The sequence below is a fragment of the Hirundo rustica genome, chromosome Z, assembly GCF_015227805.2.
Source record: "Hirundo rustica isolate bHirRus1 chromosome Z, bHirRus1.pri.v3, whole genome shotgun sequence".
NCBI lineage: Eukaryota > Metazoa > Chordata > Aves > Passeriformes > Hirundinidae > Hirundo > Hirundo rustica.
Window position 1 is genome coordinate 8,358,567 of NC_053488.1, and position 22,249 is coordinate 8,380,815.

A 22,249-nucleotide genomic window follows, 5' to 3' on the forward strand; every position below is an offset into this window, starting at 1 on the left:
CTGAGCTCATGGTGGGGTATCCATAGCAAAGCCCACTGCCAACATCAAAACCCACTCCCACTAGCTACTGCCATGAATTCTTAGCCTCCCCATTTTGCCTTAACAGCACAAAGATCTAAATTAATCTGATGGGCACACAAAATGAATAATTCAAATATCCCTAATCATTAGTCAGTTTTGCTAAGATCAACAATTACTCTAGCACATGGTCAAGAAGAGCAACTTCCATCACCCAGTACTAATTTCTCAATGAATTCTTCATTATCCAAAGTGTGCAGTTTTCGGAGCCTCAATATAAGAGGTAAAGCTACTAGAAAGTGTCCAAAGGAGGGTAACAAGGATGGTGAGGGGCCTTGAGGGGAAGCGTGTGAGGAGTGGCCGAGGTCACTTGGTCTGTTCAGCCTGGAGGGGACTGAGGGAAAGCTCACTGCTGTCTGCAACTTCCTCATGAGGAGAAGGGGAGGGACAGGCACTGATCTGTTATCTCTGGTGAGCAGTGAGAGGGCCCAAGGGAATGGCCTGAAGTTGTGTCAAGGGAGGTTTAGGCTGGATATCAGGAAAAGGTTTTTTACCCAGAGGGTGGTTGGGCACAGGAAGTGGTCCAGTGGCTCCGTGGGGAAGTGGTCACAGCATCAAGTCTGCCAGGGTTCAAGAAGTGTTTGTACAGTGCTCTCAGGCACATGGTATGATCTTTGGAACTGGCCAAGGTTTGGGCTTTAAGATCCTTGTGCATCATTTTTCATTCAGGTTATTCTCTGATTCTTTGAAATTGAGTTAGGCCCTAGAACTCATTATTTGAATAAATAATAAATTTTCCCATTTTCTCGACACTCCATTCATTTCCCCCATTACACTTTAAAAAAAAAAAAAAAAAAAAAAAAAAAAAAAAAAAAAAAAAAAAAAGACCCAACCAGACTTACTCAAACAAAAAATACCTCTGGAGTTACTCCTGTTTGACACATAAGTTCCATGATACATAATAATAGGCTTCACTGCACTGCAAAATGAGACATGATTAGCTTTGGCTGATGCCCTTCTTGATCCAGAGGACTTTTCTTATAAAATACCTCATTCATTATAAATTTGAGGGTTTTGGTATGGATGGTCTGAGGAAGTATCTGTGCCACCAGGGTTCACAGTCTGCAAAAAAAGTAGGTCATGGGGTGCAAGTGTGAGCCCAAGCGCCATCACCCCTGGAAAGCAGAGCAGGGATCACAGGGTGTAGAGGTTTGACCCTGGTAGGATTCCAGGCACCCATCACTCCCCTCCACAGCTGGACAGGGGAGAGAAAACACAGCAAAGGTTCATGAGCTGACATAAGGGCAAGAGAGATCACTCAACAACTTACAGCCCAAATAGGCTGAACATGGGGACATTAAGTAAATTTATTACCAACTAAATCAGAGCAGGGTAAATAGAAGTAAAATAAATCTTAAAAGCATCTTGTCCCTACCACTCCCTCCTTCTCAGACTCTATTTCCTCCCTCTCAGTAGCGCAGGGAATGGGGGTTATGGTCAGTTCATCACAGATTGTTCTTGCAGCTACTCAGGGAGGGGAGTCCTTCCCCTGCTCCAGAGTGGGATTCCTCCCACAGGAGACAGTTCTTCATTAACTTCTCCAACCTAAGTCCAGCCCACAGACACAGTTCTTCATGAGCTTCCACAGTGTGGGTTACTCTTCCATGAGGTGCAGGACTTCAAGGACAGCCTGCTCCAGCATGGATTTCTTTCTGTGAGGTGCAATCCTTCAGGAAGCACAGCCTGCTCCTGTGTGGGTCTCCCACAGCGTCACGAGTCCTACCAGGACACCTGCTCCAGCATGGGCTCCTCTCTCTGTGGGTCTGCGTCACTGCCAGGACCCAGCACGAGCCTCCCGCAGGGTCACAGCCTCCTCTCAGGCATCCACCTGCTCTGGCCTGGGGCTCCTCCAGGGCCTGCAGGTGGATCTCTGCATGCCCAGGGACCTCCATGGGCTGCAGGGGCACAGCTGCCTCACCATGGTCTGCAGCACGGGCTGCAGGGGAACCTCAGCTCTGGCCCCTGGAGCACCTCCTGCCCCTTCTTCACCAACCTTGGTGTCTGCAGAGCTGTTCCTCTCACGTGTTCTCACCCTGCTGTTCTCTGGCTGCAATTACATTTGCACAGTAACTTTCTTTTTCTTTCCTAAATCTACCACGGAGGTATTACCACCATTTCCAATTGTCTCAGCCTTGGCCAGGGGCACCTCCATCCTGGATTCTCCTGGCACTGGATCTGCTGGACATGAAGGAGCTTCCAGCAGCTTCTCACAGAAGCCATTCCTGTTTCACCCCCCTACCAAAACCTGTCCGTGCAAATCCAAAGCACAGGGACACACCAAGCCGTGGCTTTTGAGCATTAACATGGAAAATGGCAGACAAAAAAGGAGCCAACATACCAATCAAACTCTTCAGGACTTTTTGTGACCAGCTGCAGGGCAAGCAGGATTTCCAGCAAAAATACAGCCATCTGGGGAAGAGGCAGAGCTGTTACTGGAATGTGGAGTCAGCATTTCAGCTTTTCATTGAGATAAGGTGTTTTCTTTTGTATATTAAAGACAAGGGAAAAATCCCCAGCCAATCGGGTCAGCGCAGAAGCATCCTAAGCTGACAAATACAGCAGCAGGGCACTGGTTCTGCGGCCTCTCGGTGCCTGCCAGCCTCAGCAGGCTGCCCAACAGGTTCAGGCAGGTTTGCAAAGTGGAGTGAGCTCTGCAATTCTGGCAGCTCCCCTCCTGCCTTGTTGACTGCTCCCTCCCCTCAGCTGCCTGCAGGAAGGAGCACAGCATGGCTCAGGTGAATCCTGAAATCAGCTCCAGCTACCGGCACAGCTGCTGCCTTGATACGCTGTTTCAGAGCCAAAGCTACTGATTTTGTGTGTACCCTCAGCACCAGAGGAGTTCAGGTGTCTTCACCTCCCTGGGCACTGACCTTGGTGCCCTCCAAATGGCTCCTGGATTATGTGAAGCTTCCCTGATTGAGGACTGAGGGTCTGGGTCAGCTCTGTAGGTCTCAGACACATTTTCTGAGCCCAGTGAGTTTTCCTCATGCATTCTTCTCCTGGCTGGTGAAGAAAGAGTGCCACCTAAGGCAACAAAGCTGTCAAGCCAATAGCTCAGTCGTTTAAGAAAGGAAAGAAAAAGACAGGTTGAGCTGTTTGTCTGAAGACAGTGCTCAGCCCCGGGCAGCCAGAACCAGGCACCTCTGGCTGGCTGGCACAAGATCCCTCCTGCCTGCAGCTGCCACCATGCACTGGTCTCAGGGATGGTTAGAAATAACACTTCAAAACAGTGATCATTCCCTGTAACCTAAGTACAAGAGTGTTGATTTTCAGATTGAAGTATTGCTTTCTAGCTGTACTGCAATAGTTGTGCATCAGCAACACAATCCTTTTTGCACAAGTGTGGGCAGAGATCCTAAAGTTGTTGAATGGTTTGGGCTGGAAAGGTCTGCAAGGCCATGGAGTCCCCTGTAAAATTAATATTGCCAAGTCCACCACTGCCACTAGCCCCCAAAGAAGAACTCTGACTGTCAGCTGGTTTACAAGATTTTGTGCCTTTCCTAAATGGTGTGTCAAATCTAGTTCAACTCAGATTTCCCACTACATTAAATACCCCTTTGGTAGTGTGCTACAGTCTCATCTACACTATCTTGTATTTAGCAGAGACATGCCAGTCCACATGAACCTGAAGGACAATTTTTCTTTTTCTTTTCCACTTTTTAAAAATCTGTTCTGCCTCAGAAAGCATCAGTGCACAGTAACCTGACTATATTTAAAGCAGGCAAGTTCCTGTTTCACTCTGAAACTACTGTTTTGCTCGCACTGAGTTCAGTGTGTCTTCTCCTTGCAACCCGCTTTCTGGCCAGCTCCCTTGCTTTGTCTGACCTCTCTGCTCAGCCTCACTTTCACTCAGAGAAGACAGCACAAGATCATCCAGCGTGATGGTTTTGGCTTCTTTTCTTGCCAAGGTTGGGATTAATACACGGGAGTCACCGTTCCGTGTTCGGACTCGGTGTTTATTATTTCCTATCTGTATTACAGTCTCACGAGCTGTGAGCTCTAAGGAGCAAGTTAGAGAAATGAGGTAAAATGTTGTGCTTCTCTATCTCTACAAGGCCTTTTCAAGGACAATCCATCCAATTATGAAATGCCACGTAAATTATTTTTACTTTAAACCCAGTAATTAACTATTTGAAGTCTGCAATGAGGACTTTACCAACCAATTACAGAAAACCACCCAAACCCATGAGGAAGGAAGAAGAAGGTGAAGAAGAAGGACTTAGGCAATGCCCCAAATCCTCCACATTGCTTCACATATGTTACCATATACTAAACCCCAAAGTTCTCCGTTTCCAGCATGCCAGCAATCCAGCGCAGCAGCCCACCTCTCTCCGCAATGGCCAGTGATTTGTATCTTCTGACTTGCACAGAGCTCCCCTGTGCCGGCTGCAGAGCACCCAGCACCCAAGAAGGGACACTGTGTGTGGAGAGGAGTGACAGCCACTATCCCTCCTGATGTGCAGGAGCTGCACACCTCTGGGTGTGCACTTACCTGCCAATGTCTGAATGTTTCCAGCTCCCACAGGATTTACCTTAGGGGAATCTGAAGTCTTTATCAGAGGAATAAGACAGCTGTCTTGGTGTCTTAGGGACATCAGCCACTGTTCCTCCTCCTCCTCCTCACAGCTGTGCATCTGAGCACCCTCACACCCTCTCCCACCACTGATGGGGGCTTTGGAAGCCCATCAAACCAGCACTGTACTTAATCCCACAGGGAGCTTGAAGGATGGTAAATCTTCCCAGGGGTGTTCAACAGGTATGAGATATAGAGGAGAGGTATAAGGATTTTACCTCTTGTGCTGTGCTCTTCATACAGGAATTTGTACACAGTGGGGGTATGATAATATCTCTGTTTGCTGTTTGGTTGGTGTGCAATACCACATGAAAATAGTAAGAAAGTACCAGGGCTTTTCCAGGGGCAGGAGAAAAGACTGACCCAATAAGCTTTTCTTTTTCCTTAATACTTTCTTTTATCTTGGCTTTTCTTCTTTCTCTCTCTCTCTTTTTTTTTTTTTTTTTTTTTTTCCCATCTCTTTTATCCATTTCTTTTCCAATTCCAAGTGGCAGACAGCAGAAGAAATAAAAAATGCAAGGTTTTTGATTCAAGGAAGAAGCAGAATGGGAAAGCAGCCCTATGAAATGCACACCTGGGGCTAATAGCAAATTCCTCATTGAATTAAATCCACAAATCTCTGAGCACTCAGAGCTGCACAAGAGGATCTCCCTTGGGATAGTTTCTCCTCAGTTCACTGAGAGAGCCACTCCACACCCTGAAGCATATGGAGAGAGCTTATTTACTCACCGTTTTATTTGAATGGCAAAACATAGGCATTCCTCTCATTTACGGTGACAGTTACATTATTTTTATCTGTCTAAACTACACATGGCAGCAGTTAGCTCCACAGGTTCTCCTTTGCTTACCAGTACTGAAAGCATGGACTTTTCTAGGGGAGTATTTCATCATTTTTGTAGACACTGACACTGTACCAGTGCTTCTAGGCTGGGCCCCTGTGCTATCACAAGTGTTATCACAGCAGGTACTGGGCTGGCTTTCTGCCCCCAGGTCATGCCAAGCACCTACATGCGGGGGGCTCAGCCACAGCAGCTCTGGTTCATCTCTCCCTGCTGCTGCAGGTGCTGGGTGCTGAACCCCAGCTGGGACCCTGTGTGCCAGAGGGAGCTGGACAGTTGATGATCTGCGCTCCCCACCCACATGGGGAATTTTGTGGTGACAGCCCCTCTCCATTTCCTCCCACTCCACCACGCTGCTGCTGACATCCCTCTGCCCCTGCCTGCACTGTCTGCAGCACCAGAGGCCCACACTGCTTCCCTGACGCTCCCTGGCACCCTTCAGTTACGGGATCTGTGCTTAAAGGAAAGGAGGAAAATATTCACCAAACCCAGACTGTGGTTTGCAACAAACAGTACTGCTCTTCCCCTTCTCCTGAGGCTACTGATTGCAGACACAGCCCACCTGCCTCTTCTAAGGCAGAGACAGGCACAGACGTGGTTTAGCCTCAAATGCTCACGGCTGTGTCAGCAGAAGGACCCGAGCCCCATGTGCTGCTCCCCAGGGCCCACACACGTGCACCCCAACAAACCCACAGACCGCAGGGAACACACCTGCGCTGTGCTCCACACCTCACGGGCTCCAGGGCATCCTGCTCTGGACACACAGCTGCTGCCCTGCTTTCTTCCACTAACACAAACACACTTGAAGTGCTCATGTTGGCCAACAGGTGTTTACCTCGCCTCAGGATGGACATCTGCAAGGTTGTGGGGCAGGGAATCGCCGGAGCTGGGACCACCCAGGACAGGACACTCCTCTGTCCTTTGGGAGGGGAGGCGGCTGTGGAGGAGGCTGGGGCTGCACTGGCTGTGCCTGTGCTCCCCACTGCAGCTGGGACGAGCGCAGCACCGCGAGCGTTCCCATACCCCAACAGCGTGGCAGGCCATTCCAGGGTGGCAGGAACCTGGGTCTGGTTGGCCTTCATGTAATCAGCAGGTAAAGGCAGGTCAAGCATGCTCAGTGAATTTCCCTGGCATCCAGAGCTGATGTCTCTATGTAATAGCTGGATTTATTTTCACTTAAAATGGAGAAGCCTTCGCAGACATTTTAAAGACTTAGCATATCAGGCATGATCTTTGTCCAGTCTGAGCTAAATATTCCTGCTGGCTCCTAACTGCAGTGTGTAACTGAATTCACATCCAATTAATTTGGCTACATTCCTCCTAGAAACATTTTCCAGACCTGCTCTATTTTACTTTCTCTCAGTAAGTTTTACTTAAGATTTCTCTCAGAGTAAGTTTTGTTACAAGACTCATGACATTCACAATTTAAAACTACCTTGTGGAGATCCTTTTTTTGGGATTAATAATTCATCCAGAAGAGTAAACAATCCTCATATGTGCTAACTTTGATAAGAAAGCACTGCAGATGAGAAACTTCAAATTGATACAAGAGAGATTCAAGGCATTCATTTTAAAAACACACTCCTCAAAACCCCAGGGCTATGCCCTGCAAGCCTGTGCTGAGGCTTCCTAAGGTTCTTCTGCCTTTTAAATAATTAAAAATTCTCTTTGGGTTATTTTGTGGATTGTGTTAGTTTTGGGGGGGGTGGATTTTCCAAGTGGCATATTTTCCTATTTATATTCACAGCACATAACTCGCTCGGTTTCACTGTGTATTTTCCACAGATTACAGAAAATAAAAGCTACAGCTGGGAAGGTTTAGGACTGAGAGAAGTTCCTGTGACTACCTGTCACAACAAAAATCCTCAATTTCAGCTTCAATGTGCTCCCTTCCCTCCAGAATTCAACCTTCTCTGACCTGAATTCTCTTCTCTACTTGGGCTTAACAAGGTATTGGAAGGAGCATCCTCACTTCTGCTCATCAGAACCATGAACCCTCCTGCCCCTGTCAGAGACAGAGACTTATGGAGCACACCACAACAGCATCTTCCTGCCTTCACAGGGAAACCACTACCAGCACCTTCAGACAGCTGGTGAATATTTTTGCTTAGCAGAGATTGATTCACTTGGGCAGTATCTCGGCTTCCCCTCTAAGGACAACCATTTACAGTTCAGTGGGTGAACTATGCATGTTCCAGATATTACCACCTCTAGGACAGTAGTGACAGCCAAGTCACTACTGCAGATTTTTATTAATTTTCAATATTGTTCCCTAAAAACTAGAGAAAGACATGTTTGGCCCTTTGAAGCAGCTGGTTTTTAAGTAGAAAAAAAGACTTTCTAATTAAGTTAGACACTCAATACCTCATGTCTCCTGACTCCCACAAATGCCTCTTCACACCTGTCATTTCAGGACAGGTTTTTCTTCTCAGCAGTACCCTGTAATTAAATGTCAACTTAAAAGCATCAGGCAAGCATCACTGAAAAAGAAAGACACTTTTACCCTGGTGGTCATGCCTTTTTACAGATATGAGGTGCAGTTTGTGTAGTCACATTACCGGGTGAGTTTATGAGACAGGCTGCTGATGCAGTTTCCAATTGTTTTCTCAAGGTGTTGGATCAGCTGGGTGCATGTCTGTGCTTTTACAGCAACAGGCAGCTGAAGACAGTCATGCTGACCAGAAACCAGCTTGTGTTTCTGTCTGACACAGCATTTGCTGGCCCACGTTTCCTGGAGCATCTTAACACAGACAGGAATAACCAGTATGTTCTTTATTCCAGTGACAAATCTTGACAGCTTAGACATCTTCACCTTGGGCAGCAATCACATCTCTTCATTACTTCCTCCCAACTTTCCCACTCGAAACCTCAACCACCTCGATTTTCAAATGAACCACATGCAAACAATCACAGCAGGAGATGTCCAAGCTCTGCAGAAGACCAGTGATGTAACCCTCATCCTTAAAGGCAATGACATGACATACACTAAACCTGGGTCTTTTCAGTCCCATTTCTACAGTTTGGCCTTGGTGGGCTGTGTTGACATCCCTGCAGTCCTGGCTGGGTTACAGAACTCCACAGACCCTCTGGCTGGGAACGTTTCACAGTGTGGAAAAGGAGCCCTGCATAGGCCCAGGTATTTCACAAGGCCTCTGTGGTATCTCTGTCGAGCATCTCTATCTGCAGTTATAGCACTTCAGAAATCTAAATGCTGACACATTTCAGTGCTTAGCCAGGCTCCAAAAGCTGGACCTAACCCAAACCCACATCCTTGCACTGCCCCTGGCATCAGTGGCATGAGCTTGCTAGGGGAGATGGTTCTCAATGCAAACTGCTTTGAGCACCTCTGCAGCACCAGCTCTGCTGCCTTCCCCTCCCTCACCCACCTCCACAGCAAGGGTAACTCACAGGTTCTGCAGCCAGGCTCGGGCTGTTTGGGGAAACTGGAAAAGCTTCAACATCTAGATTTAAATCAGAGTCACACTGAAAATTCTGACTTGCTGTAGCGAAGCACTGAGAGTTTTGAGGAGACTTCATTTCCTGAATCTGAGGCACAACACACACCTCCATCTCCAGGACATGCACATTTGGCACAGTGCTAGCTCAGAGCTGCTGGATTTACCCTTCACTCCTCTCCCTATCAACACTTCAGAGAGCCCCTTCCAAAATCTGCATTTCTAGCAAGTGCTGAATCTTCCCTCATCCCACATTAATACTAGCACTTGGCATCTCTTTCAAGGCTTGAAAAATCTCATGTTCTTGGACCTTAGTCAAAATAACTTTGAGTTGGGGATCATGCCAAAGGACAAAGTGTTCTAACGAGTACCCAATTTAGAGGTGCTAATATTATCATCCTGTGAACTGACAGCAGTAGGTATCCAAGTATTTCACAACCTCAGGAGGTTACAGCACGTTGATCTGAGCTACAACAAATCTACTGCATTCAGCACAGATGCATTTTCAAATCTCAGATCTCAGCTGTGCCCATAACAGGGTCCACGTTGTACCAGGTGACGAGCTAGTGCCCCTAGGTGGCCACTGCATAATCAATTTCAGCTACAACCTTCTGCACTTCACCTACTCAAAGACTGATTTAACCGCCTGGTACAAGCAACATTTGAGTAAAGTTGAAGACCCTGGAGGAACAAGGCGCTCTGAACCCAAATTACTGGCTGGGTTCAGCTCGCCACCATCTCACTCTCCTGAGGGAAGGACACATCAGGAATCATTGCAGTTGTCCTGGCTGTTTTATCCTGTAGTGTCATCTTCATTTGGGGTGCTCACTATTTCAAGCAAAATTAACAGCAACTGTAAGTTTAGGATGGGGACACAGAAAATATCTACAGCACCTGAATTAAGGTGAAAGACATCTCACTGTTTTTATTTGTGACATGCATATTCTCTACTTTTGTAATACCCTCTCTGCCTATATCAAAATTTCTAGGAAAATAATGAAAAAAAAATTAGAATTGAAAAAATAAATTATGACCTGAATCTTGAAAATGAGTAACTTACAGAGAAATCCCAGTTCAGCTCAGTGGTGGCTCTATTGTACCAGTACTGTGGTTAAGGAAACTGGAAAATCCAACAGCCAAAACACAAAGTTCCTTCTCATTAAAAAAAAAAAACCTAACCACCACTACTTCCAAAAGGGAAGAAAAAAGCCAAATACAACCAAACAACCTAACCTAAACTCAAACAAACAAACAAAACCAACCAAAACCCTCAGCCAAATTCCACCCTCTATCAAATACGCTTGAAAAGCAATGTTTTATAAGATCTGGCAGTAGTGTACCCCACTCTGCTAACAAAAAAAAAAACAAAAACAAACAAACAACAAACAAACAAACAAACAAACAAAACCTCCCTGTTTAGAGTAGACAGATTTATAGTCACATAAGACATGCCCGCAGGACTGGCAGAAACAGCATGTATTACCTCTGTGATTTTTAAAAAATATTTCTTTAAAATATTTTTGATCCTTAGAGAATTCCTGGCCACTGAAATTCTGTCTATCCATCTTTCAGCCTGGGGCAGGCGCTGCTCCTATGCTCTTTTCTAACTCCACAGTAAGTGAAGACAGAATGATCTTCAACCATAAAGTTGTAGATTTACAGGTCTGATCTGTAGGTCCAATACTTTGCTTGCTTACAGAGGGCAAAACCCCTCAACGCTGACAGATACGAGCCATTCCTTTGCCAGCCTGGAATGGACTGCTCCTTTCAGCCACAGAGCAGGTGCGAAAACCAGCGGCTGCAAGGGGGGCAGTGCACGGGACAGCCTCATCCCACAGGTGCTCCTGGTGTCAGCAGTCGCTTCACATTGCTTCTGGTGTGCATCCCCGGAGCGAATTCAGGGACAATGATCCCTGCTTCCACTGGATGTACAACAGCTAGGCAAGAATAAAGACTTATTATTTTTGTAAAACCGAATTGTTTTCTCTGCCCTCACATGTGAATACACCCAGAGCCAGGCAGAGTACGTGCATTGGACCAAGGATATCATGGGAGCTTGTTGGACCACTCATCTGCCCTGTCATTTATGAATGACCATAAAGTCATTCATGTTTACTTAGTACTTTGATAACAGGCATGCCCTGATGGATAGACACAATTTTCCGGGTGGTATGACTTTCCTGTCTCCTGGAGCAAGCACCACGGGAAGCTCACCCAGTACCTCTCCCTGCTGTTAGGCCAGAGCTGCACAATGCCAACTCTCAACACTTCCCATGCAGGACTCCTCATCCAGCTTCAGCTGCTGTCCAAAGGCATGTCCTCAACATTTTCCTCTCTAACATGCTAAAATTTCAAAGATTCCTGCTGGACTAGAAAGTTTTTGCTCATTTCTAATCAAGCCGCTGTCAAGAACCGGACTGATCTTCTCCAGTAAGAAATACCTCTCGTTTGAAAAGCCCCTTTTGCCATCTGTTAGCAGATCAGACTCAAGCAATATGAATTTCTGCAGCTTTCAGATGCCTTTACATCACATTCATCACGGCCCTACCCCACAGCTTCTCCCCTTCCTGCCTTTGTAGCTGTGTGCTGCCCGAGGGCACGCAGGGAGAGGTGTTTGCTGTTCCTTCTCCCGTTTGCATACAAACCCTCCCAGCTCCGGCATACTAAAATGTTGCCTCTCTGTATTGCTGGTCCCTGTTCCCTGCTGAAGGCTCCTCCTGATGCAATGGGCAGGTGCTGAGCTCCAGCTGCATGGGCTACCTGCCCTTCTGCAAGGGCTCGGCTACGGGAGAGAACTGTCCCTGAGCAAACCATGCTACCCTGACCTGACCGTGGGAGCAAGGCAGGGACATTCCTGAACTCAGCCCAAGGCTCAAGGTGCATTTTCCTCTCACTCTGCAAACCCAACTGGTTAAATGAGCAACTTCCAATATCCTAAAAACCCAGCATGATCGCCAGTGTGTGATCCACCCAAGAAAGACCTGCTTCTTCCATCGTTTCCCTCCTGAAATAATGGTTACAGGAAGGTGTTAGACAAATACTGATGTCAAAAGGGAGCACGCATTCCAAGGGCACAAAATTTAAAAAAAAAATAAATAAAAAAAAATAAATAAAAATGCTGCAAGTATCTGTCGGGGGCTCCTTTTCCCTGGAGCTTAAATTCCCCGGCATTCAGGTGGTTTTAGAGTTCTGGCCCTCTGCAAAGCTCTGTGCCAAACGCAGGAAAAGACGGAGTCTTCAAGGTTACATGTTTCGTTTATTAGTTCTTATCTTACAATTTTCTCAATGTCCAAAAGATGTTTGCCGTGGCTCGGACATCTGGTGACTCCTCCTGTCTCTGGGCTGTCCTTATCTTTTATACTAATTGCTACGTATTCTTTATTTACTATTTATTACAAATGTCTATCACTATTACTAAAAAGGTCATCTTTACTCTGACCCAATCCTCACTAACTACTTTGTGCCAACATCACTGCAGAAATGGAGTGAGGGAACAAGAAGGAAGAAGAAGGAGACAACGCCCTAAATTCTCCATCTTGCCCCATTCACTTCAATGCCAAGAATCCCAAACTCACTGTTTTTTCACCCTGTGATATACTAAACTACTATTTTTCACACTCTTGTGGCTTGCAATGCTTCCTGCAGTGCAAGCAGCCTCTCCCATGGACTGAAATCAAAGCCAGTGTCTCTCTGGGCTCTGGGCTGGGGTCCCAGACCCCCCTGCCCAGGTCCCTGACCCTCCAGGGCAACCGAAGGAATGCCCTGGACTCCAACAAGTATCAGGTAGTAATTGTGGGAGATCCACCTGTAGTAGTGACTGGAGGGGAAAGTGCATGTTGAGCTGAAGGGTATTCTGAAATGCCTTTTGTTTGGAGAGACCACCACAGAACTTAATCACCACCAGTTTCTGAAATGCTATCACGTGTCACAGTGTAGACTCAGGTGTGGACTTCAGTTAAACCTCAAGATGTCTGAGAAGGTAAAATGTGTTTCCTGTGCCATATGTATTTGCACACAGACTATTAAGGCTTTGTTGCAATCTATCCCTTGCACCCCCTCCCTCATTTTACATGACCATATCTTCAGTTGTTCTAATTTTACTCCTCTCTTTACAGCGCTAGCTCTGCTCCATTTGCCTGCAAAAATGTCATTCATAAGACACCGTGCAAAAAATGAAGAGCATATGCTGTATATTTCAAGATACACAAACCCTAAATACAGGGATGAACTATTCTGAAGGAAAATTTATCTCTGCATATTAATACACTTAAATGTCCAGATTATGTATTAAGACTTTGTTAAATTCAAAGATTGAGTCTTCTGGGATTACTTAGTAAGGATATACATGGAAAGAGGCAATAAATTTTTTCTCATAGAACTGTGTACCTAGTCAAGCTCTGATGTGATGCACTCTTTTGGCTTCCAGTCATGCCTTTTATCTTTCTCTTTTTTCAAATATGGCTATGAAGCCAGCACACAGGAAGAACAAGAGAATTATCTCAGGTGAATGGGGCCTAACAAGATTTAGCTTGCCACCACCCTAACTCCTGGACTTCTCATCCCTGAAAGTCACAGTACAATTCAACACCACAACACAGAATTTATCAGCACTTACAAAGAGAAGGAACTTGAGCATATCTTCATTATTTTACAGACTGGTAAGCATTTAGCTTTATTTCACCAGGACAAACCAAAACTCAAAGTCAAGTTCTGCTTTCCTTAACTGCTTAAGCAAGGTCTCTCAGTAAATCAGTCAATTTTTGAAGGGACATTTTACTCTGAACGAGATGGTTGAGTGGGCTAATTTCCACATATACCGACTTCAAAAAACACACTCTGATGTCAATGGAACATCTCTTAAGAACTCTCTCATTTGCTGGTCTTGTCTGTATTTGGAAAAAGAACAGCTGAGGTCCCCTCCCAAACAAGCCATACTGTACCTCCCAGATCAGACAAAAACAATGGAAATTCTTCCCCCCCAGTAGCAGAAGACATCTCCCTACCAAATCCCTTGGACATCCTCTTCCCCTTCAGATCTGCATTTCTTAGGGCTTAATGTGTACTAGAACACAACTATGACATTACTGTCTCCTTACTTTGCAGTCTTCTCAGTTCCTCCTGATGCTCCCAAATTTTGCCTCTTGAACTATCATAACCCTTAGCACCGTTTCCTACCCATGGTGGTCCCTTTCAGCCCAAACCGCTCTGTGATTCCTACACTCAGCTCATTCAAATGCATCCATGGCAGGTACCTGGAAGATTGATCTGGTCAGATCTAATTAACTACAGTAGTCAATGGAAAGAAAAACTGTTGCTAACTCAAGGTACGCAGCAGGACATGGATCCATACACCCTCTAGTATCTTCCCGTCCTGTGATCTTTTCCTTCTGATCTGTCCTCTCTGTTTTGATCCGAATCACTCTGGATGTCTCTGCTAAGTCTTGCAGGCTATGTACAATAAGGGGCCTAAGGGGGTTTAGCAAACTGAGAGCTCAGTGTGAAGAAGGGAGCTTTCGTTCCCTTCAGACCACCTACCATTCCCATCCCAGGCAAGGTGAAAAAGTGAAGGTGACAGGCCACACCAAATGTAACACTGACAATCATCTCTCCCAACTTCCCCCTTAACACAAACTCCATATACCAGCCCTTTCCTCCGGCACACAGCACTCTGGGGGCTCACTCTGGGCATGCAGGTTTCTATGCCTCCCCTGGCAGGGGCAACTGTGCTGTGCACGGCCAGGGACAGCACAGCTGGCAGAGGCATGAGACAGTCAACCCTCAACTCCTGTAATTTCATCTCCCTCAGCTGCTGGATCCTGCTCTTCTCTCCTCAACCCATCACCTCCCATCAGCACACTGGATTTTCAAGACTGTTTGCCTTCTGGTGGGCTGCAGCAAACTTGAAAAGTTGGGGATGAGCTGCAGCTTCCCCTCACCTTTATGTTTCAGAGAGAAAAGCAGCAAAAGTGATGTTGTAACCCAGCTGCATAGCTCTGCAGAGGTGGGAGCAGCGGAAAAGTAAAGAGGTGTGTACTTTAATATAGGCTGCTCATACAGTAACGAATAATGACGTGTTTTGCAGAAAGAATTTAAATTGAAGAACTTAATGCAGTCACATTACAGGCCATAGAAGCCAGCCGTCAGGCTGTGCCATCCACCACCACACCACACTTACCTATCCAACAGCAGAGCAGGATCCAGACACAGCCCGAGATGAGATACTCAGCCATGCACACCTCCGCTGTCCCCAGACCAAACTGCACTTCCTCATGCAAATCCCTCCACCAGCACGTGCCTTAAAGCTCAGCTGGCCCCAAAAAACACCAAAACGTTTCACCAGCACGTACACTGAGCTGGCCCCAAACCCCACCAAAACTGCCAGGCTCTGAGTACAGCAGGTATGCGCCTTACATTACAGCAGTGAAAGGAGTTAAAGAGAAAAAATGCTAACACAACAGTTTCATGCTGAATTTTTATTTCAATGTTATGCAACTGCATAAGTATAAATAACTGTGTTCAATATATAACAATTATGACATCCATAAGGAGTTTCTCAGAGAAAATAAGACTGCAAACACTTTATTGCACAGACCCTAACAACTTTTTTTTTAAACTTTTAAATTTTTTTTTGTAAGCTGAGAAATCTACTGCAGGAAGTCTACAAAAGAACACATCAAATCTATAATCACATTAAGACTGACCAAGAAGAACACAGGCAGGAGGATCTCTAACAGCTCACTTATAAGGTAAACACCAACAAACAGTTACTACATAAACACAAGCTTATGCACTGTTACATTTCCAAAATGCAAAGAACTTATTTGTCAGAAGTGATAATACAAAATATTCATAAAGGTATACTGTAAACAAAAGCTAGATGTGTTTTAAAAGAAACAAGAGGATAGCTGAAAAAATGCAGAGACTGTAAACTAGGAAATATCTCCCAGACAGAAATGTTATTTTGAAGTGCATTAGCATTCATTTGTATTAACTGCCAAAGCACAGATGAACTGTAAAATGTCGAGACCATTTTATTTTTAAGACTTCTCAAATATTACTATCCACTGCTTACTAGCGCCTTTCTGAATGCATCAAAGGCAGTATGAATGTTCTGGTGCCACATGAAAAATTAGGAGTTGTTTGTGGTATCGGATTTTCCTTACAGGTTTGCTGTAATCCAACTCAACAAATCATTATAATAAAGTTTTCAGCAGAGGGAAATGAATTCTGCACACTGTCTGTTGTCACACAAGTCTCCAAGTCAAGATTTCACTGTGCTTTTACGCAAAAATTTCTAGCTTTTGAGACAGAAGGACAAACCATAGGCATTGGTGAAAAAGGTAGGGGCCTAGCTCTACTGTGGTTACAGAAAACAGAAATAAGCAAAATGACCATTCTATTGATCCCCAGTTATTAAAACCCATGCGCCTGCAAGGGTATTTCATAGTGCTTCTGTACATGTTTCAAATTTTACCTTTCATCCCTCAAAACAAGCTAAATACTCCACACAAAAATGATCAAAGTCTACATGTTCCACTGTATACAAAATTTAAATAAGGCTTAGCAAAAGTAAAAAGACAGTAACATTCTAGCACCAAATAGCTCCAACAAGTTCCTTTGTAAAAAATGCTTCTTTTTATAATTACAGTATTGAATTATTTTTGCATACAAATAAAAAGATCATGTTATGAAATGTATGGAGCTACTCAATGCATTTCAAAATGAATATGAAACTCAGGATTACTTGCTAAAAACAGCAAGTTAGGTCTACAACATAAGGCCCCAGCTATGTATTAAAATGTGTCAAATAGCCTAAACTTTTTTGAAGATATGATACCAAAGTGTATTTTTCCTTTTTACCTTACTTGTCATAAACAGAAAACAGATACCAGCTGTTTGACACTAATTAAACAGACCTATATGCCATAATATGTATCCTCTAAATGTACGAAGAGCAGGGATGAACATACAAGTACTACCAGTCATGTGCTTATACTTGTGCCTCACACTGTAAGGGCCTGAATTTAAAAAAAGCTCAAGGAACTCGGGAGGATTGCAGCAAAAACTAAGCACATGGTATGTGCTTCAGAATCTCAGCCTTGTCTGATGTGAAAGTCACACAATACACTCCCAAGAGACAAGACAAGAACCATCATTTCACCAGAGAACACGACTCTTGCTGGGATGCCCTGTTAATTAAGTGGTCTTCCCACAGCTTTAAGGACATCTGCTCTAGTCAGACTTTGTTCAGCAGGGAGATGAAGTTATTTCTTGTGTTAGATCTGGTGAAGCAGTCAGCCAAGTACAGTACTATCAAAATGAGATTATTAAAAATACATGTAAAAACTCACAATAGGTAACCGTATTATTCTGTACTAGTATTTTTTTAGCCTCTATCTAGGATTTTTAGTAAGTAAAAATGTGGCCTGCTTTTTTTTTTTTTCCCCAGTCAGACCAGTGTCTGTGCATGTCCATGCCAGGTCTGAATTTTAGTAATTTGGTTTCATATTTGAGTATGGCAAATACGTGGCAAAGCAACTATCTTAAAAAGGGAAAGAGTAAACAACGCAACCAGCAGCAAAGTATATATGCTACATTCAAACCCCAAACACATTGCTAAGTATTTACAGAAGAAGTATTTTCAACAGCTCTAGGCTGTAAAGGTATTTTTGTACAAATACTATGTGGTAACAGTTTTACCGGTTACAATTGGAAAGGCATTTTGAAAAAAAGTCCTCTCTTTACATATCCCCTTGTATTGTTTCTTCAGTGACATGAAAGCTTTGCTGCACAAAGACACGACACAGTGCTGGTTTAAAGGCAGTACAACATACTGAAATTGCTTCAGCTAGTGCTGAATTCACACTTGCCAGGTCTTAGAGCTAACACGGCTTCTTGTGAGCACTGCTCCGTGAAACTTCCTTTCCTCGACGCTGCCGAGCTGAGTCTTTCTCATCTGAAAGTGCGTTAGGGCGGTCAGGTGTGGCTGCTGACCTAGATAAATCTTTACCTACATTCTGTTTTCTTGAAGCAGACTGCTGCGTCAGAACAGCATCTTTTCCCTTTACATCCACAGTGTTAACGAAAAGAGGCTTTTCTTGATTTCCAGGTTTCCCCCCAAGGTTTGAAGCAGGGTGGTGGGCTTCTGCTACAATAGTGGCACTGTGCAAGGCCATCAGTGAAACACTCTTAGTCATTTCTGCCTTACTGCTCCCTGTGGAAGAGGTGCTTTTCTTACTTTGTTCCTTGCAAGTTGCAGGAAGCTCTGATGAGCCTGGTTTAAACTTTGCTGAAGATGCATCACTTTTGGCTGAAGATAAAGCAGATGCTTCCTGTCTACATTCAGAGAAATTGGATGAACAAGTCAGTGGCTTTCCTGGTGTTGCAGCCACACGACAAGAACTTTGCCCACTGGCAGCCTGCACATGTTTTATTGCAGTCTGCTTGTTTGCATCCTCTGGCTGTTTCTGATTAACTTGTCCCTTCCCTTTTATATCTTGCGAGATTTTGCTACTTGCGGTCGCTTTTTCTGCTCCCTTCCCTCTGACATCGCAGGTTGTGAGACAAAGGGTAGGCTCCACTTTCCCACTGTCAAGCTGAACGTAAAGTGCGTCAGTGCATACTTTTCCTTCAGGTCTTTTGTCTGCAGCCATCATCTCATTACTAGGACTTCTGTCTGCCTCCTTGTTCAGTGAGAGACACTCTTTCACAGTGGAAAACTTTGGAGCAGTGGTTTGTTTTTCACTGAAACGAAGTTGCTTTTGATCAGCAGATTCACCCAAGCCTGCTGCATCTTGCCTCTGCATCTGCTTCGAACTCTCTGGGCCTGCTGGCAGTGAGCCCACAGCAGAGGATTTGGGTTTGGTGTCAGGGGCTGGGCTGCTCATTTGAAGGGTGGTGACTGAGCCACGGTCCAAACCCACAGGCCTTTCAGCCTGCACATGTTCACTGTTCATTCTTCGTGAGGAGCCTGGAACCGCAGAAGGGTGATCTAGGACACTTCTACTGGCATGTTTTCCATCCTTCCGGGAGCTGGTAGACAACTGAGTAACAATTTCTTTTTCTTTTATGGTTGGAGCACATGGTTTTTGTGACACTGTCTGTTTATCCAAGGACTTAGACTTGGAGGAACTTGTATCAGAGGATGGCCTGGGCTTATTACTGTTGCTTTCCACACAGGTGGCAGCAGGCTTCACGTGTTCTTGAACCCCTACATGAATTTCTATAGTGCTGTGTCTGCTTACTGCCTCCTTCACAGCAGGGGAGCCTGAAGTGTTAAGCTGCTGGCGAGGAACTTGGCTGGACTGCTCTCTCTCGCTAGGTTGAGGCCTTGTATCAGTGAGTGGTTTCTGGTCTTTCTTTCCCGTATCTTTTGCACTGTCCTTCTGCACAGAGGACACTGGTGCAGACTTCTCAGTTTTATGATCACCATCTCTTGAGGGTTGCACAGGCCATTTGGATGGAAGAGCGTCACTCTTTGCCTCTGTGGTAACTTTCTTAGACTCAGCTTTCTGCTTGGATAAGTCCCTTTCCACAGAGCTTTTAGAAATACCACTGTCATCTTTGCCTAGCTGTTTCAGTGATTCTCTGCTATCCTTAGGTTGTGCCTTGGGGCCAGCTGATGGCATTTTCCCCTGCATCTCAGGTGGAATGGCAAAATCAGCACAATTTTTTTCATTGCTCTTGGAGCAGGTTGTTATCAGGACGTCTGAGACAGAAACCTTCAGAGATGACTCCCTGATCACTTCCACTTTTGCAGGGATAGGCTCACAACCTCTCTGGGCTACTGGCTGTTTCATAGGCAACTCTTTTTGTATTTGTTTCTCTTTTCCTACAGCTTTTTCAGGAGCGCTTTGGCCAGCAGAAGGTTTGGAATACGTTTGAGTAGTTTTGAAACTCTGACTTTGAATAACAGAAGACTTTGCCTCCAGTGAATGGTCCTTTTCTTTTGAAGGGGAGGTATCTTTCTTCTGAACAGCTTCAACAACAGAAATACTCCCTTTAGTGGCTGGACTAAAAACCTTTTTCTCTGTCACTGCTTCTGTAGCTACAGGGGTGAGTGGTGGATTTGGAGAACTCTTGCCTGCTTGTAGAACCTGTGGCTCTGCTACGTTGACTTTGCCAGATTTTGGGTAGCTTAACAACTGCTCTTTCTGAGAGAGCACTTCTGGCTTCCCACCACTCCCTTGTGGCACTGGGGGTTTAGGAGGTCCCCCATCACTGCTGGTGCTCTGTCCTTCAGGCAGCACACACAAAGGCAGGTCAGCCTTCGAAGCCTGTGGCCCAGAAAGTAATGCAATGTCTAGGGTGCCTTCTATTGGCTTCAGACAGGAAACAGACCTCCCATCCAATTTATATTCTGAAGGACTTTTTCTGACAGGAGCTTCAGTGGAAATAAGAGCTGATTTTTCCACACTTATGTCTGCTCGGCCACTCAAGGTCTTGAGAGGAACAAAAGAAACTGAATTAATCTGAGTAGCATGTGCACTGCCAATAAATGCTCTACCATCTGCAGCTGCAGTGGAGTCCTGTTGTATGTTTACGGGTCTGCCTGTACTAAGTTGAAGGCATTCATGAACATTAGATGTCATCTTAGGTTTCAGCACTGGACAGACACTGTCATCTTTTTCTTCAATAGACATTTTCTTTCTGAGATAATCAATATTTGCAAGTTTACCATCTAGTCTTTCAAACTTGACAAATTCTTTTGATGGTACAATTTTATCTGTGTTTTCTCCCTTTCCATTTAGCATCTTGTCAGAGGACTGAGGTAGCACATCTTGCAGGGTACATGAAGGGGAAATTCTTTTGAAGTCATAAGAAGTATGACTGAGTTCATTAGGGGGAGGCCCATGACACAACACCTGTGCATCTAAAGCAACACCATCATTTGATCTCAAGTTTGCATTCTTTTGAAGAGTGTCTTTGAGTATGCCACCAGCTGACGGGGTCTCCACAGTAACAATTTTTGTTTCAAACTGGTTTGATCTTTCCAATGCCTTCTGGAATGCTTTTTTGTCTCTTTCTTCCAGTCTTAAGGTATTGGGATTTTCTGGTTCACTGCTAGGTTCGTGTATAGCAGCATTCGCTTTTTCAGCAAAATCTTGCTTTTTCATGACTACCTTGACCTTCAGCTTCTCTCTGTCTAGCTCATCAATGGATTCCTGCCTACCCAATTTTCGGGAGATGGGTCGTTTCAAGCAGCCCTGCTCTGCAGGTCTGACTCGCGTGAGTGATGGCACGTCACATACATTCTCCTCCAAGCTCTGAAGAGTTACCTCTCTTTGAGACAATTCTCTATTCACTTCTTCCTGGGTAACTTCCAGACTGTGTTTTCGTGAACATAAGTGTTTTTTATCACTGCCATAAGAGGGTGCAAGTTTCTCTTCAGACTGGACTCTCTTTAACAGTGGAGATCTTGGTGGCTCTGCGCTCTTTGGCCTGACAATATGCCTCACAATAGTTGGAGGCGAGTGCATTTTGCTAGGAAAAGACTGAGCAACTTTTGTATTTCCAATTGAATGTCCCAGCAATGGTGACGGAGACCGCTGAGGAGATGTTGGCTGGGGTGTTGGAGAAGGTGTCCGAGCAAGAGGAGAAAGGGGAATGCTGCCAGCTGATTTGCGCCTTCCTGATCTGTATCTTTGTCCACCAAGCTTTGGACCCAAGCCATGAAGAGTGCTGGGTCTTATGTGCCCTGAACCAGCTGGAGAATTGGGAGCGCTGGAACTAGGTGAGCTACTCTGGGAAGAGTTAGTACCTACAAAAAGAACAAAAAAATCAAGCAAACATAACATTAGCAAGACTTTTTTAATCTTGTCTAAATGTTCAGTGAGAAACAGAACAAAAGCCCTATGCTGTCTCCCACCACAGTGTTCCAAAATCTGGAAGGTCTTAAGTGAAAAAGGTTTTAGGCTGCAAAACCTGCATCATCCCTATTACATTTGTTGTTTCCCCCTTTCTCTTCCATCATCCCCTTTAAATTACCTCCTGCTTCTACTTAAATAGAATAACTAATGCTTTCTGACACTTCAAAGCAATGACCAAGGCTTTCCAGATAATTTACCTTTGCCAAGGGACTGTACAATAGCAGTCAATTCTAGTACACACTACAATTGTGACAGAAGTAAAAGAAGGAAAAAGGGGCAGGCTTTTAGGAATCAGAGAGATATGTACTTCAGCACTCAGCTAATCTTTTCAGCAATAAACCTGTATTCATGAGTGCCACCTTAGTTCTATTATGTAGCAACTTTTACCTCCGTTTCACTCTTCTATCATGTAGCCTCTCCTACGAAAAATTCTCT

The 22,249-nt window shown here is 44.9% G+C and overlaps 2 protein-coding genes across 6 annotated transcripts in view; one reads left to right on the forward strand and one right to left on the reverse strand.

The window, feature by feature from the left end:
* Positions 1 to 8,996, forward strand: part of CD180 (CD180 molecule) — a 66,972-nt gene extending 57,976 nt beyond the window's left edge. Inside the window, 7 exon segments of the mRNA XM_040089813.1 lie at positions 7,276 to 7,334; positions 7,336 to 7,440; positions 8,102 to 8,124; positions 8,127 to 8,229; positions 8,231 to 8,566; positions 8,568 to 8,770; positions 8,773 to 8,996. Of these exon segments, the coding sequence (XP_039945747.1) occupies positions 7,276 to 7,334; positions 7,336 to 7,440; positions 8,102 to 8,124; positions 8,127 to 8,229; positions 8,231 to 8,566; positions 8,568 to 8,770; positions 8,773 to 8,996 (1,053 nt within the window).
* Positions 8,997 to 15,422: 6,426 nt separating this feature from the next.
* The window catches only part of MAST4 (microtubule associated serine/threonine kinase family member 4), a 278,078-nt gene continuing 271,251 nt past the window's right edge, over positions 15,423 to 22,249 (reverse strand). For all 5 annotated transcript variants that reach the window (XM_058423983.1, XM_040089245.2, XM_040089244.2 and 2 more), the window contains one exon: positions 15,423 to 21,705. In XM_058423983.1, coding sequence (XP_058279966.1) covers positions 17,828 to 21,705 — 3,878 coding nt within the window. In that variant the 3' untranslated portion in view covers positions 15,423 to 17,827. The remainder of the gene's footprint in view (positions 21,706 to 22,249) is intronic.